Source organism: Lagopus leucura, unplaced genomic scaffold (genome assembly GCF_019238085.1).
Source record: "Lagopus leucura isolate 7727_CA_CO unplaced genomic scaffold, USGS_WTPT01 Super-Scaffold_100022, whole genome shotgun sequence".
Taxonomy (NCBI): Eukaryota; Metazoa; Chordata; class Aves; order Galliformes; family Phasianidae; genus Lagopus; species Lagopus leucura.
In genome coordinates, this window is record NW_024962275.1 from 1,806,743 (window position 1) to 1,822,404 (window position 15,662).

General features: G+C 40.8%; 1 protein-coding gene across 10 annotated transcripts in view; it reads left to right on the forward strand.

Annotated features, from left to right (window-relative positions):
• TTLL11 (tubulin tyrosine ligase like 11) overlaps nt 1–15,662 on the forward strand; it is an 83,653-nt gene that overhangs the window by 47,156 nt on the left and 20,835 nt on the right. For all 10 annotated transcript variants that reach the window (XM_042878634.1, XM_042878631.1, XM_042878624.1 and 7 more), the window contains 2 exons: nt 11,438–11,695; nt 13,310–13,416. In XM_042878634.1, the coding sequence (XP_042734568.1) occupies nt 11,438–11,695; nt 13,310–13,416 (365 nt within the window). The remainder of the gene's footprint in view (nt 1–11,437; nt 11,696–13,309; nt 13,417–15,662) is intronic.

Genomic DNA, 15,662 nt, shown 5'->3' on the forward strand with positions numbered 1-15,662 from the left:
TCAGTGCTGCTGAGCTGCTTCCCTGTCCTGTTGAGAGTGTTTGTGTCCTGGTTTATTAATGCTAATTAATCTGGATAAGAGATAATAAGAAAATTCTTTATATTTGTGTTGCTGTTGTTTCTTCTGTGTCCCAGTATGATCTCTTGGATTTCCATGCCTTTTTTATATATCTGAAGGCAGAAAACAAGCATTTTACTCCTTTGACAAGGAAGCCATAGTATTATGCTGTGTTTATCATCACAAGATATGAGTGGATCGTGGAGTAAAATCTGCTTTGTTTACATGTTTGAGACAAAGGAGGTGCAGCCCCCTGAGCAACACAGGGACTTTTATTCAGCAGTGGAATTGCTGCTGACAGAATAAAGAATTGAAGCACTTTGGAAACTAAATGTAATTTAACATATGGTGGTTATAAAAAATAATCAATTTGTCGTGTCCACAAGAAGAGCTTTTGCTTTATAGCTTACTGTACTGTTTCATCAGTAGTTTATTTTTTCTTGAGTGCTTCTTCTCTATACATACTGTTATTTGTTTTTTAATTTGCACTCAGCCTTGCAACTTATTTGTGATCAGATTGTTTTCTTCTTTTTGCACTGTGTTGGGTACGATTCTCTTCTGGATTCCAAGGCTCCAGCAAACGTCAAATGCAATTCACTGATTTTCAGAGCAGTAAGAGCCCCAGCGTGGTCTCTCTCAAATGTTTTTGCAGGCTCAGCATGCAGGCACCAGCTGATGTCACTCTGTTCAGGACGCACCCTGGAGATACAAATGTATGTCAGCTTGATTATTTTTTCGCCCCCCTCTAAGCATTATGTATTTAGGAAGAAATTCTCATCGAGATTTGGTAGAACTTAATATATTGTTGTTTTATTCTTGCACACACAAACAAAAAAAAGATGATTTATTTTTTCTACTGTATGAGTGATGATGCATCTTTCTCACTTTAAACAGTTTCTTCCTCTGGTATTGGGAAAAGCTACCAGTTTCCAGTTGGACAATATGGAATCTGTAAAGAAGGGGTTGGGCAAAAAGGCAGTATGGCTTTATTTCTGGATTGCTGTATTTCTTTTATTTCCCAGATACTTTCCTGCTCAGTTTCATAACCTCTCCTGCTGCACACATTATCTTTGCATAGCATATTTTCACATATCTCCAGCATGATTATCCCAGACTTGATGACGAGAGTCATTCCTGCTATTGATGACTGTGTTTATCTCACTGCATACTCTGAGGTTATGGTTATGGGATGGGGTGGATTAAGGCTGGAACTCGGGGCATAAGCATGGAGAGGCGGAGCAGGGTGACAGTGGTGCGGCAGCTTTGCTGATCAGCAGAGAACGACCCTGCTTCAGCTTTGCTGCAAAGTGCCCTGGTGTGTGCTTCTGTGAGCCAACGCTGTGCTTCTGCACTGATGCGTTCCGTGGGGCTGTCAGTGACTGTGGAATTATATGGGGTGAAATTAGTATTTATAAAATAAGCACGTAATAAACGTAGCTCGGTTAATACCAATATTTTGGTTTCCATTTGCTGATTGACTTTTTTAGCTGACTCCTGCAGCTTTAGCTTGATTCCTGTGTTCTTTTGTTATTGCTTGGAAGTCTGGTCAGGTTTTCAGCTATTCAAATGCTTCTCAAGCACCACCTCTTCATTTCGAGCCTTATTCCTGCCCGAGAGTCTATAAGCTCATATGAATGGCTTTTTTTGAGATTGATCTTTCTACTCTGGCTCATTTTAGAGGCTGGCACAATTCTTTTCTCCATCAGTCAAAATGACCGAGCATTCATATTCAGCATCATTCTCCCAAAGCCCTTTGGAAATACATCGAATTAAACCCTTTCTCTTTCCTAGAGGGTTTTTTGTTTTATTCCTTCATCAGGCAATCTGCCAACTTCACTATCAATTCTTGTCCATTACGTTAGGCCGCGTGGCTTCTGAGGAGTTAGACATGTGGGGATGACTTTTAAATGTGATGCCTGCCAGTGTTACTTCAGTTCAGATTAGTGGAACGTTAACTTTGTTTTTCTGTCAATTGGGTGGTTGTTATTTCTGCTGCTGTTTCCCATCCTGCTCAGGAAGAACTGCCCTCAACTACCCTGTTTGGTTTTGTGAAGCAAATGCTATAGGTGCCTTGATCTTTGCTCTCCCTTCTTGCAATTTAGGTATTTATCTGCTTCACTGTTAAGAGCTCTTAACCTTTTTCCCATTGATTAAGACAGGCCCTCTTGGAAACTCCATGAGCTGAAATATGAAGTGTTCCTCCATGAAACAACGCGAAGGATCTGGCAGTGCTTGACTCACTGAAAGTTTTATGTTGGTTTTAAGAGCCACTTAAGGGAAAGCTCCACAGAAGTGCTGTTAGAGCAGCAGAAAGCATAGTATTGAGTCCAGAGCAGTGGTAAATAACGTGAATGTATTGTAGAAGTGATCCTATCAATTTTCTTTTGAAAATCTTCTCACAGAACGTAAAACTTTTTAAGTTTGTGTTTCCTATGGAATCTGAAGGGTTTTAATTGACTAAAAATGCGTGGCTTAAATACAAATGAGCACATTAATCTATCTTCAAAAATAGCTACCTGTAGCATAGATACAGAAAGAAGTCAATGATTCACTTAAATGGTTCTCTTTATCAAACCACTGCAGGCAAGGTTGGGTTTGGTAGCACATCAGGTCGGTCTGTGTATTACTGTCATAAACAAATATTGCAGAAGATCTTCAGTTTTTGTCTTTGAAAGACTTCAGGCTTGATTCTACAATCTTCACTAAATATCCCTCGTGGTTACTGGGGTTTGCAAAGAGTTCTTTACTTATTGCCAATCTGACTGACATTAGTGATCCTTTTATCGTCTACTTTCTCCCTTCCTGAAAGCTTAGAGCTGCTGCATTTCCGTGCAGCATCGTGGCTTGATTCATAACTTGCTGTTCTGAACATTTGCAGTGTTAGAATTGATTTGAAAAGGTTTTTCTCCATGCTGTTCTTTGGTGTTATTTTCATCTCTCGTGTTTTGCAATCCTTTGCTAATAAAATAAAAGACTTGTGGAAAATTACTGGCATTCTCACAAGCAATACAGAGTAACCCCGTGTTTGATGGAAGGGTAATTTATGATTACCTTCTTTCAACCTTCAACACTGCAACAAAATAGCGAGCCATTTTTCAGTAGTACAGTTCTGTGAGAACCTGTGTTCATCTGCTCATCTTCTGTACTTAAACATATCTCAAACGTAAAGATTGCATTTTAACTTCCACATGAAGAGTGCATTCAGTCTTATTTTGAATCCCTTGAAATGACCCCATGTGGAGGGACAGCAGCATTGGCTTAAAAAGCCCTAAACAAGCGAGCTGATAACAGGTCCTGATCATTTAAAAAATGCAATGGCTGAGAATTGTTATGAATTGCAGAGTTGTAAAAGGGTTTGTTTCCAACACCGTGGAATTAATTGGTCCAAAAATGCAGTATATTTTTGCAGTAATTGGCACGCTGCAGTGCCTTTAGCACCGATGTGAACCTCACTCTGTTTTTGTGTTATCAAACTGCAAATGGAGACCATTGTGTCCAATTAGACTTGAATGGTAATGTTTTGAGATGTAGCTTATCTAATTGCTTTGTTACTGACGTGTGTTCTTTTTTTTTCTCTCTAAATATTCTAGCGTGGAAATAGAGGAGGTTTGAAAAGGCACTAAGCAATGCGACCTGCCAGGAGTGTTTCCATAAACTGGAACTTTGCAAGCATTCTCATATATGAGAACATGCTGTAGCAATTACATCTTACATATTCACACAGTATTGCACTTTAAGTTATTAAGAAGTCTTTTTGTTTCCTCTCTGTATAATTCTCAAGTGGAAAGAGTATCTTTGTAATAAAATACATAGACAAAGCAGGTTCTATAAGAACATTCACTTTCCTCTGGTCTTTGAAGTGTGGCCACAAAAGTTGCTCTCATCTTCAAGGTTTGCCCAAGAAGAAGGGAGGTCAGGCATAAAGCAGGGTGGCTGCTTAGCATCCTTCCATGTGCCATAAAAGTGAACATGGAGGCAGTGAGCACAAATCTTTGAATTCAGTTATTTGCTTACACATGATATATAAATCTGAAAGGTAACAAAATCAGGCTTAAGGCAGGCTATGTTTTGCAGCTCAGAGCTGGCAGAATGACTGCTGCAAGAGCACTGTGCTGGCTTCTCTGAGGTAATAAGAAGCCTGGCAGCACGGCCTGGAGCTTGGTGGCTGCTGGAGCCTGGTTGGGTAGTGACAGCAGCGATGTCAGAATGCCTTTGGTCTGTGCTCCTGCTTTGACTGAATTCAAAGGAAATAAGCTTCTTTTGTCTTTTTTTTCCCCCTTCAAATAGCAAAGAAACAAACAAGAAGTCAAAAACATCAACATAAACACTTCAGTGCTTCAAAGCCTTCCTGGGAGCTTTGCTGAATTCCTGTTTGTTGTGTTCAGCCATTGCTGATGCCAACCTTCAGCTGAACAAGGGGGAACTGGTAGTAAGCACGGCCTGACGTTTGCTCAGATTATTCTGGGTAGGATATAAAACAAATAGTAATTGTGATGTTATCTAATACTTAAGTGCGTATGTAAGTGCTTTGCAGGGTTACTCCTGTTTCTGAATGAGAAAGAGAAATCACTGTAAATGTTCATTTTTCATTTTTCCTTTTATCTCAGGGGTGAATTGCCCTGTGAAAATAATAGAGAGGTCTGTCATGTTCTCAGATGTTACCTCTGCCATGCTCTGTAGCCTCCAAGGCAGACACCTCCTCAGCCTGAGAGGGGCTGGTGTGTTTGTGCTGAAGCAGGGCTTAACTGCCTGCCAGTTTTCCATACGTGGTATGGGTTGACAGTTATGTTTCAAGCACCTCAGGAAACAGCCATCAGGAAATGCATCAGCTTTCAGAACGGAGTGCCTGTATTTCCTTCTGAGTGGAAAACTGTGATTGTTGGGACAGAAAGGTGAAAATTACATATTTTCCTGGTAAAATATTTCCTTTTCAAGATCTTCTGTTGTAACTATGAAGTAAATGCGAGCGTTTAGTTAGCTAGCATTCTTTCTTAAGTAGACGTGGAATGAGAGATGAAGGAAAAATGGAGATTATTTCTCAGGTTGTTGCAGGAGCTTTATTGTTGTCATCAGCTTCAGGCTGATTCAGAAAGTTGCTTGTTCTCAGCGCACAAAGCGAGTCTGAACATTAGATCATAAACCATCTGAGAACTGTTCCCTTATTCCCCTGTCTGCACTCAAATAATAACGATGTGGGAGCACGAAGCAGGTCTGTAAGGGATGGCAAAATGAAGTGCTTGGGATTTTGGCTTGATGAGCACAGGCACTGAGCAGGAAAAATAACATTTTCCCTCTTACAGTCATCCTTCAGGTGTCGGTTCTGCAGGATCCTGGTTTTATTACATCAATCACGAGCAGCTTAAGGCTTCCAAAAACATAGTCACAGACAGATGTTGAGCCTGTCTGGGGATTAGAAATATCCTCTTCCATTAAGTATAAATTAACTTAATCACCAGGTATGAAAGATAAGCAGCATAAACATCATTCCCTGAAGCTTTCATTTAAATTAAAATTCTATTTAAAACTAGGCTTGTATTTTCTATGACTTGATCCCCCTTCAAAGAGATTATATCTGCTGTAAATTTTTACAGTGACATAGTGACAGAAATTAATGTATTGGGGGCAGTGATGTTCTCTATAATTTAACTTCTGCTGCTTCTCGTCTTTTGAAAAGAGGGATGATTGGCTTATTTTTAAATAATCATTGGTCTCTACTCTCTGAAAAAAATAAGAAAGAAATAAAGCTGCCTGGCACCCATTTGCCACAGAATGAAAGCAAAGCCACGTGACTTAACAGCAGCGTAATCATCAGCAGCGATGTTTTGTGTGTGTAGAATTCTAGGAGGATTTCTGCTGATAAAAGGCAGTTGCGTGGCCGCTTTCTGCTCCATTGGATGGCAGGCTAAAGCTCCTCTGCTACCTTAGCATCGTCGTGGCTGCTTTCTAAGAACACTTTTCCTATGGAAGAAATCCCCTGGGGCGTCCGGTTTTCTTTTAAACATTTATTTATTTATTTTGCCTCTTCTACAGTAAGACCCTTGGTGGTCTAATTTAATGCTGTTTTCAGTAAGGGCATAGAAGCGCCTTAAAAGCGAATAGCAAAATGAAATAAATCTATCAGGAGTAATGAAAACCAAACCCTTTCTTCAGAGGAAGTTGGCAGGGGGTGGCTCTAAACAAAAGATGCTGATTTCTCACACAGTGTGCAGGCAGACTGAAGCTCCTTGCTGTCACATCCAGTGAGTGCTGGTGGTTTCTCTGTGTTAATAAAAGTAATCGGATTAGTTCATGAAAGTCAGTTAATGAATGGTTGGTACCACAAAGGCGTTGTTCTGTTGTTGACTATTTCCTGAATGGTTTAATGGTGTGAACGCATGCACACCTGTAGCCTCCAGTGACATGAATCAGTTTCTTAGGGGAGATCTGTATACAGTGGTGGTAAGTGGGTGGATAGGCAGATTTGTCATGCAAAATCTTCTGAGCTTGTAACTTTGCTAATGGAGTCCTTGCTTTGAGAGTAGAGGCTCAGCAGAGGGAATTACTTATGGCTTCAGAATCCAGAACACAGTATTTTCCTCTATTAGGGAAGTGGTAGTCAGTTGATTAAAAAAAAGTTGCATAGTTTTCACTTGTAACAGTGCAATAAATGTTAAATATATCAACAAGCATTCTTAGAACTCTGCTGTTCCAATTCTTGCCCGATTTTGTTCTGAACTGGACGGCCAAATTTTCTGTGCAAGCATACAAAATGTTGTGAATGCTGCAGCCTTTAATTAGTGGTTGCAAATTTGTTTGTCCCTTAGCAACTTGTATTTGCATAAAGATTAAGGCCAGTCAAAATGAAAGGGATATGACATAGATGGAGAAAACATTAATAAGTTAGTGCTCATGCATAAAAGATAAGTAGTCTTGAATGTTGTTTCCATAAGCATTCTTAAAATTGCAGTTCTTTTTTTAAAGATGCAGTTAATATTTTCTAAAGAAAGATCTGTTGTGAGCTGCGGAATTAGAGAAATTAATGTATTGAGGTCAGACGTGAGTATGGAAATGAAGCCTTGCTATTATTCCGTGTGGCACCAGAAGCATTACCTTATATTTGACCTTTCGTTCATTCAGCCTGACTCAGCTGTGTCAGTCAGAACAATTAATTTCGAGGAGCAGCTTTAAATTGCAGGTCTCAGCTTTCTTCTCCTCCCCTTGCCTGCTGGAGAGCCCAGGAGGAAGGAGCCAATAGAGAAAGTCTCTGCAGGTTTCTCTTTCTAGAGATTTGTTCTGAATTTTGGAGTTTCTGATCCCTTCCCCGCAGCTCCACTGCAGCACTTGTGCACAGGCATTGTGCAGGGTTTTCAGAGGAACAGGCAAAGCATGTGAACCTCTGTGCTGTGCAGGGGCTCCAGATGGAGTCCTGAATGAGGCAGTGTGAGATGCCACTTGGAAATGGTGTTCTGGAGTAAGAAAGAGCTGGGTGGTAAATTTGATGTGCAGGTTTTGTAGTGACGTTAAGTTCTATGAATGTTATAGAAAGAGTAATTCTACGTTTTCCATTTGACTGATGAATTGATGATAGGAATGGACTTGAAAACCCCTGTTAAATATTTGCTGCTGTAGTACTTTGAACTGTATTTTTGCTCTTTGGAGCTGTTCTGACAGTGCTTATGCCTATCTTTGACTGGCTGACCCTTGGGCTCTTATGTCATCCAGTTTGACCCTAAGGTGTGCAGATGGCAGCTGAGATACAGAAGAAAATGTAGTGTGCATTGCAAGCAAGTGTAAATTATCACTAAGGAAAAAAAAAATTGTGCACTGTTTCCTTGCAAAAATGTGCAGATTACAGTAAAATTCTGTTTTTGTAGATACTGAGTCTGGCTATAATATATCTAGCTTGGCAGTTTTGCTTAATTAGTTGAGACTGCACAGAGACGGGGTGCATACAGTTATGTTGACTTGACATGCAGAAAATAAACTTTTATTGGAGTGCTGTGTGTGGAAGCAGTGGAGGACTGCACTCTGGATGTGGGCTGTGCAAATGCCTGCAGTTACGGTGAGTGTGGGCAGGAAAGTCTGTGTGTCAATTCAGTGTCATTGACAGGGACAGGATCTGATGCAGGCATGATTCTGAAGGTCTCAGTTTTATTGAAAGCACTCCTGAAAAGTGACCCCATGCTTTACAGCACTGAAATAGCCTCTCCACGCTGCTCCTTGTCCGCTTTCCTGCCACCCCTTTGGGTTCAAAGCTTTTCCTCCAAATTCAGTGGATTGCTGTGGCTGGGTTTGATGTTCATCATACTCATATCGTGTTGAGGAGCTTCGATCACTTGTAGAGGAGTGTGAATACTTGGATCAGATATCGAATGGGATGTTTGCCCCGTGCTTGTGGCAGGGACAGAAGTGGGAGAGAAGAAACACGAGATAAGAAACGTGGGTTATCCACACAGGAATATGATTTGATTGACCCCTCTGTTGTAACAGAGGAATAAAACCCAACATACTTGTGAAAGCCAGTAGTAGATTGCAGAGATCTTCTGATGCTGAAAAAGCCCTTTGGTATTGGCTTAGAAACTCGTTACATGAGCATGGAGTCCAATTCTGTTTCCACATGTGCTTTTCTCTACCCTAAGTGTCCAGGGATCGTGTGCATATAGGATGCTTTCTGTCAACGCAGGGCAGAAGAGAACACTGCCAGTTTAAATTCCCCAGCCGAAAGCTGTTGTTCCACCTCTGTGCTCGAACAGAATGTTTCCCTAGATCATAATAAGCTGCTAAGTTAACATTTGTGATTTGGTGGAGACGATGCATTTTAAAATCTTACACAGGTGTCCCATCCCGCCTCTTGTATACAGTGAGCTGTGTCTGTCTCCAGAGCTGCTGTGGGAATGTGAGGGAGATGAATTCCACAAACAGTGTTTTGGAAAGCGGGTGGATTTTCTGTGAGGCTTCTCATTTCCCAGGAGCAACGTGTCTGGAGTGTTGGTTACCTTCATTTATTACTGCTGAACTCTTTTGGAGGTGGGATGGAAAAGCAGAGGGCTGGAAAAATCTTCTAAACCACTGTATTTCGTCAGGGGCTACAGGGACTAACTGTCATTGCAGCAGGAATCTGAGGCTGACCTCACTTATAGCTGTTCACTGTTGTAGCTTATTTCGTGCCAGAATGTCAACTGAAATCAGCCCTGAATCATGCTCTGCCAATGAATTTTCAGGTGCATCTTCGACCTCCCAGTCAGAAGTTTCAGTGACTTATTTGAGGGCCCAAACTGAGGTGCATGCCAAGGAATTCCAGACGTGCAGGTGAGGCCTGAGCTGGAGCTGTGCTGCTGGAGCCCCTGCAGCCTCTGCCAAGGGATGGGAAGAACCATGATGCCGTCCTTCGGTATTTTCTATTTAAAAGGAAAAATAAAATCTCATCTGCTTTGCCAGTATCTTTTAAAGGAAAGTTTTACATTTTTAACTGAAATCACCGGTTAATGAATAATGTACAATCCAAAATACTCCTGAATTTACAATTAGGAAGCTTTCAGGATTTCTCTGAACAGCAGCGCATGACTACAATTCCACAGAGGCTTAATTAAATGAGAGTTATGTTACAGACATAACCTTCTCTCTTATTGAGTACGCGGTTTCCCATGTGCTCATGGCCTGGTTCAACTGGCTGAAGATGTGAATTAAAATTCATCAGCAGACCTAGGATTAAAAACAGTGGCAGCACACTTGTTCTTTTGGCTGAACACACGGTCGCTCTCTTGGCCTCTAGAAGGCACTCAGTGGCAGTGAAATTCAGTGGCAGTGAAACTCAGTGGCACACATGAGAAGGAAGGAAACCAAGAATGTGTAATTTTTGTCCTCAGTTAAGCAAATATCAATGTAACATTATCTTTCTACTGTGCCATTTGCTGCTATTTGCAGCAGAGCAGCATTACTGAAGAACCATCGACCTTACCTAAACTGCTTATTTTTCAAAGACTCAGAATTTCTTGCTTTGCCAAAAAATGGTCACAATTACAGGTACTCAGTGGTGAATGCAGTGAGAGGTTCCTGTGCTGGTGCTGTGCTGAGCACACCTGGGGTCGGACGTTGGTGAGCTGCACTCATCTATAGTGGGAATGCATAAGTTCAAAGCCTGGATTATAAGAGGGTCCAAAACTAGACTCCAAAAGTGGCTTTTAGAAATTACATCTCACAATTGAATTCAAACATTTTTTTGCAGATACTAATTAGTTGTTCCTGTAAGTGGTCTTTACTTTCAGTATTCTGGAGTGGAAGAAGATGCGGTGTGTCAGTGGATTTGTGTCCTGACCCAGGGATGGGTGTAAGTGAGCTGAGGAAGTTTGCCTCCAAGTATCAAAGTGGAAATTACAGCTTTACTATAGCTTTGGCTCGATAATTTGTACAGTGTTGTGGTTGGGTAATAACTATGTTGTTTGTAACTCTCTGCTCCAAAAGAGCTTTGTGAAGGACACCAACTCTGTTCAGGAACACAAAAGATCAATGTAGTTTTTTAGTGCCCAGTGTGAATTGTACTTATTCCTGATGATAAGTGCTTAGAAAAGCGACGGGGAAGAAAATGAAGATGTGTGTGTGCTGAGTGGGTGCCAAGTAATTACCACCAGCTGTCCGATTTGGGGGACGTACAGCAGGAGCAATCTTTAATTTTATCCGGGTGTGTCAGAAGCAGAGGAAATGTAACAACACAGCATCCTGAATCAACACGTAACGTTAATTGCAGAGCGTCGTTATCTCCATCAGCTTTATTTAGGGGATTTGGCAACAACAGTGAAGATGAAATAATGTATTTTGACAGTATGCACAAAGGATTTGAAGAAAAAATAATGGGATTGCCCAGCCGTCCTCTTCTGAGAAGTGCCAGTGTGCGTCGATGTGGGCCGTATCGCTTCTGGATGCGCTGTTAGGATTTCTTTGCAGATGTATCTGAATGTGCTTTTTGTTCCTCACTTATCAGGAAATGTAGAAGCTTCTAATTGTTACTGGAAAATAAGTTTAAATAGCACTAGATTATAACAATCTCTAAGCATTTCCTATGAAATGTTCCGTGAAATTTCATGGAATTCAATTTTTAATCTGAACTTGCTGACTGTATCTGCACACTGGTATTTCTGGTGGTTTCTTGTCTATGTGGGACATAGACAGAAGGGAACATTAGTCTGTTACCTTCTGAAAGGTTGAATATTCTGTTCATTATTTTAGATACTCTTTATAGCATGATTTCTGCTTTAGAGAACTTCAGTATTTATGTAAGATTATAAATTGTTGTGAAAAATCTCATAAAGCAATGTTTTGTAACTAAAAAAAAAATGCAGAAAGAACATGTTGAATCGTGCATGGAGAAGGTTAATGTAGGCTATGATTATTTTGCATGCTGCAGATGTCGGACTTCAGAGCATGTGTCAGAAACAAGAGAGGATCTACTGGATGCAGGACCAGCAGGTGGACCAGAATACGAGACCAGCAAAAACCCAGAGGCTGGCCTGCCCTCCCTTTGTCTCAAGCAAGTGTTTCCAAAGTATGCCAAGCAGTTTGATTACCTGCGACTTGTGGACAGGGTGGCTGCGTTGTTCATCCGATTCCTTGGCGTCAAAGGGACAACAAAACTGGGGCCAACAGGTTTCCGGACATTTATAAGGTTAGTAACGTGCTTTATTTAGGAATGGCATGAGGTGAAATAGAACAGCTGGAGACTCAAGGTCCTGCTGGGCAGCGCTGCTGTCACTGAGCTCCTGTTGGATAAGAGCAGGCCCTAGCGTGGCAGGCTTTGAGCTGGTAGGTTCAGTGGTGCCTTCTGAAGGAACTTTTCCCCTGAAGTTCATTGAACCACTGCATGTTTAAAAAAAGAAATATCCAAAGATGCCTGACCTGAGAAACCACGTCTCATAGAAGTGTGGGTCTTTATCCTACAGCAGGTCACTGATACTATGGGAGATACTACTTGCAGTCCTAGTCAACGTGTCACATTCTCACAGCTGTATTCCTGAGATTCACTAAGAACATGACAAATGAAATTGGGTCACTCGAGATCTGATTGCTGGCTGTGGGCATTGCCGTTGGCCCCAGGCCAAAGCAAAGGATTTCAAATGCCAGTTACTGATGCACTGCACACTAAGGATTTACATCATGAAATTGCAACTTACAGTGGCAAGGAACTCAATTTTTTTTATTTTTTTTTTTCACATGCTTTATTTTTGTGGGATTTTTTCATTCTATTTTTTATGGATGTATCTGTTGGAGTCATGGTACAAATATCTCATTTTCTGTCTTTCATTGAGAATGACAAAAGAAATCAGCAGCAGCTGCAGATGTATTCCTAAAATACAAATTCTGTTTCGATGCAGATGCATTTAGCAGTCAGGAATGAATATAAACAATTTGATTTATACAAATAACAGATATATAAATACTGAAGGCATCTGCTCTATCTACAGATCAGTGCAGGATGTTTTCTAGTTCTGTATTCTCTGTTGTTTAGTCAAGCCTTAATTTGGCACTTGTCAGACGAACACAGTATAAACGCCAACATTTTCTTTTAATAATACTAAAATAAATGGTCATATCTCAATGAAATCAGCTTGGCAGTTTCCTCACGCACGTTAAATAAACTTTTTAACGTTGGCAAACGTTCTCTTCACTTTTCACCAGATGATCCACACCAACTGCAGGGCCTTTTTCCCGAAATGCTGTCTTCGCTGCTCTTTTCAGATTGTGTGAAATATTCCCTCTCATTTTTTCAAGAGTGAAACGGTATACAGCTGTGATTGGCCTGCAGATGTGTGTGGGCAGGTGGTTTCAAAGACTGCCTGCCCAAATTTTTGTTCCCCTTCAATAATTTCTTCATTCGAAAAAACAACTTAGAAAAATAAGCAATGGTCACAGATTTTTTTTCCTGGCTGGAGCTTTTGGCCGATGCTTTGGCACATGCACAAGTTCCAGCCATGCTGCCAGGCTCTGCCATGCAGGGCAGATGGCTCATTCTCATCTACTGATCAACACTGTCCTGTGGGCTCAGACCACACAAGTGTCAGATCTCCCACGTTTGCTTATCACCAAATGCCTGAGATCCATCCAGAGATGCTGCTGTTTTCCATGCAGTGTTCAGTAGCACATAAAATAAATCTGTGAGTGTGCTTAGGATACAGGGAGAACTTTCCCCATTGTCCTCTGTGTTGCTCTTGCATGGGTTTTTATGGCTTGGAAGTTTGGAAGTAATCAGATGTTTTGCTTTTTTGTTGTTCATTTTTAACAGAAACTGCAAGCTCAGTAACAGCAATTTTTCAATGGCTTCTGTAGATATCTTATACATTGATATCACACGAAGGTGGAACAGCATGGGAATTGATCACAAAGAATCAGGTAATGCTATTTTGTATTTGAACACCATGCAAATTGGTGATTTTTTTTTTTTGTGGGTGGTTTTGATAGCTTAAGCACCCCTGAAGCTTTCAGTAAAAATGATGGGAGCCAGGCACATCTGTTTGGGGCATGTACAACAACTCCTAGGTACTTCCATGGCAGTTTGCCTGTATCTATAGAATAGATCACTCCTAGTTTTCAGTTATTTAATGGCATAAATCTGCCATAAGCCCCTGTTATGCTTGTAACTTAGCATTCATAACTCTTGTTGCAGGAGAGCGTTTAAAGGCATTCCCAATGGAGCTTCCAACTTAATTACAGTGTAAGAAGATATGTCCTTAATGGAGTAGCTTACATGGTGTAGCTAAGAGTTAAACAAAAACCTATGCCAGAGCTAGAAATAAATATGATTAACTTCATTTTGATTTAATTCTGTCATCCAAACTGGTTACTCTGGGGACCCTGAAAACCAGCCATATTGCTTTCCAGGGAGTTCCCAGTTGCCCAACTATACACTCTTTTTTTCTTTTTTCCCCCGTTTTCATTGACTTTGTGTTGGCTGAGGGAAGGACAATTGATTTCTATACAAACTCACACGGTGCTCACCATTAAATTGGCTCTTATTAAGGATGATTAGCAGTGCTTTTCCCTACAAGCACCCCTTGTGGCAAATGATGCTTCTCTTTGTTCATGGAAGAGCATTAGTCATTTCAGTCGCTTTTAAACTTGTTTACATCCAGCGTGGTTTGTAATGTTCAATGTAAGAATATACTCAATATGGCTGAAAGGCTTCTATAGGAAATGAATCTACTCCACCAGGGATTTTCCTGTCCTGGGACTTCCTTTCAGCTGCTCAGAGCTCCTTGTGCAGGAGGTGCTGGGCCCATGCTCACAGTGTGCCCCTTCCAGTGGTAGCTCAGTGTTTGAACCATTTGCCTCTCTATCAGGACAATGCATTTAAACTAAAATATATTTCTTGAAAACATTGGACAAGAAAAGCAGCTATGGGAAGCTGTTTGCTGAACAGCAGTAAGAATTCTTTAGAATTTTTAAGCCAAAGGGAAAATGTTTATTAACCTCTGATCTTATTCTCAGCTCCCCTGGTGATTTCCTCTGTTACCATCATGTATCTTCTTCATTGTGCAGCTGAGTGGCTGGGAAAATGAATACAAATACCTTCCTGTTAGATAGTTACACTTCAAATATTTGCTTATTACAGAAAATGTCTCACTATTTAATAAGCATGCTGGAGAGAACATCGCATTGATCTTTTTGGTTTCCTTTTAAAAATGTGATTACATTGATTATTTTTTAATCTTTATACATAGACATGAAGATCGGTTTCACCTCCAAAAAAAAAAAAGTCCAGACCTCTCAGACCATCCAAATCTCTTCTGTACAGTTCTGAAGCTACAAACTCTATTCAGTTTACCTGTATCCAGAGGAGAATTCATTTGCATTCCCTCCTGGGGCTTGTAAGACAGATTTCTCATAAATTCCTTTCAAAGGAAAACAAACTAATTGAAATGTCAGTGGTTTCTTTTGTGAGTTTGGCTCCTATCTGCTGCTCACACTGGAGGACGGGCGTTGTTAGATGTAAGTAGTTTCCCTGTGGTGAGAAATGGTTGTAACAGCACTGGATCCACACTGCTGACCCTTGGGCCCAGAGCTGTGTGCAGGTCAGGGAGACACTTCTGATGTATTTCCTCCGCTGAAGTTTAGAAAGGATTTCTTGCAATGAAAACCTCTTCAAACCTAATTTTTGTAAATGTTTGTATATAATTTAGTCCTAAGTGGCAGCACGCTATGGATGCAGCATTAGGGGACTCTGAAGTACTGGATGCTGGAGATAATACCAGGATGCCCCATTTTCTGTTGCTCAATACGAAATTGCATTGTGTGTTTACCTGAGGTTACTAAAGCAAATGATTTGCTCAAGAGAATAGGTGGTTACAAAACATCACGAAAGGGTTTCTTCTGCTGATTATTTTATGGACTTAGGTTGTTAAAATAAGCACACTTGCTTCATATATATTTCTGAAATAAGACTCAGGTATTAACGTGGTAGACAGCACCAGGGCAGCAGAGCATCACTTCGGGGGCCTAATTTACTCACATCTTCTGAAAATCCCTCCTGTGCTGCCCAGCTGAACTGATGCCCAGGCTGATTTTGGACATCACTGTATAGAATCTTTCATCTTTTCTGCTATTTTGACATTTTAATAAAAAAAAAACTCTCCCAGTTG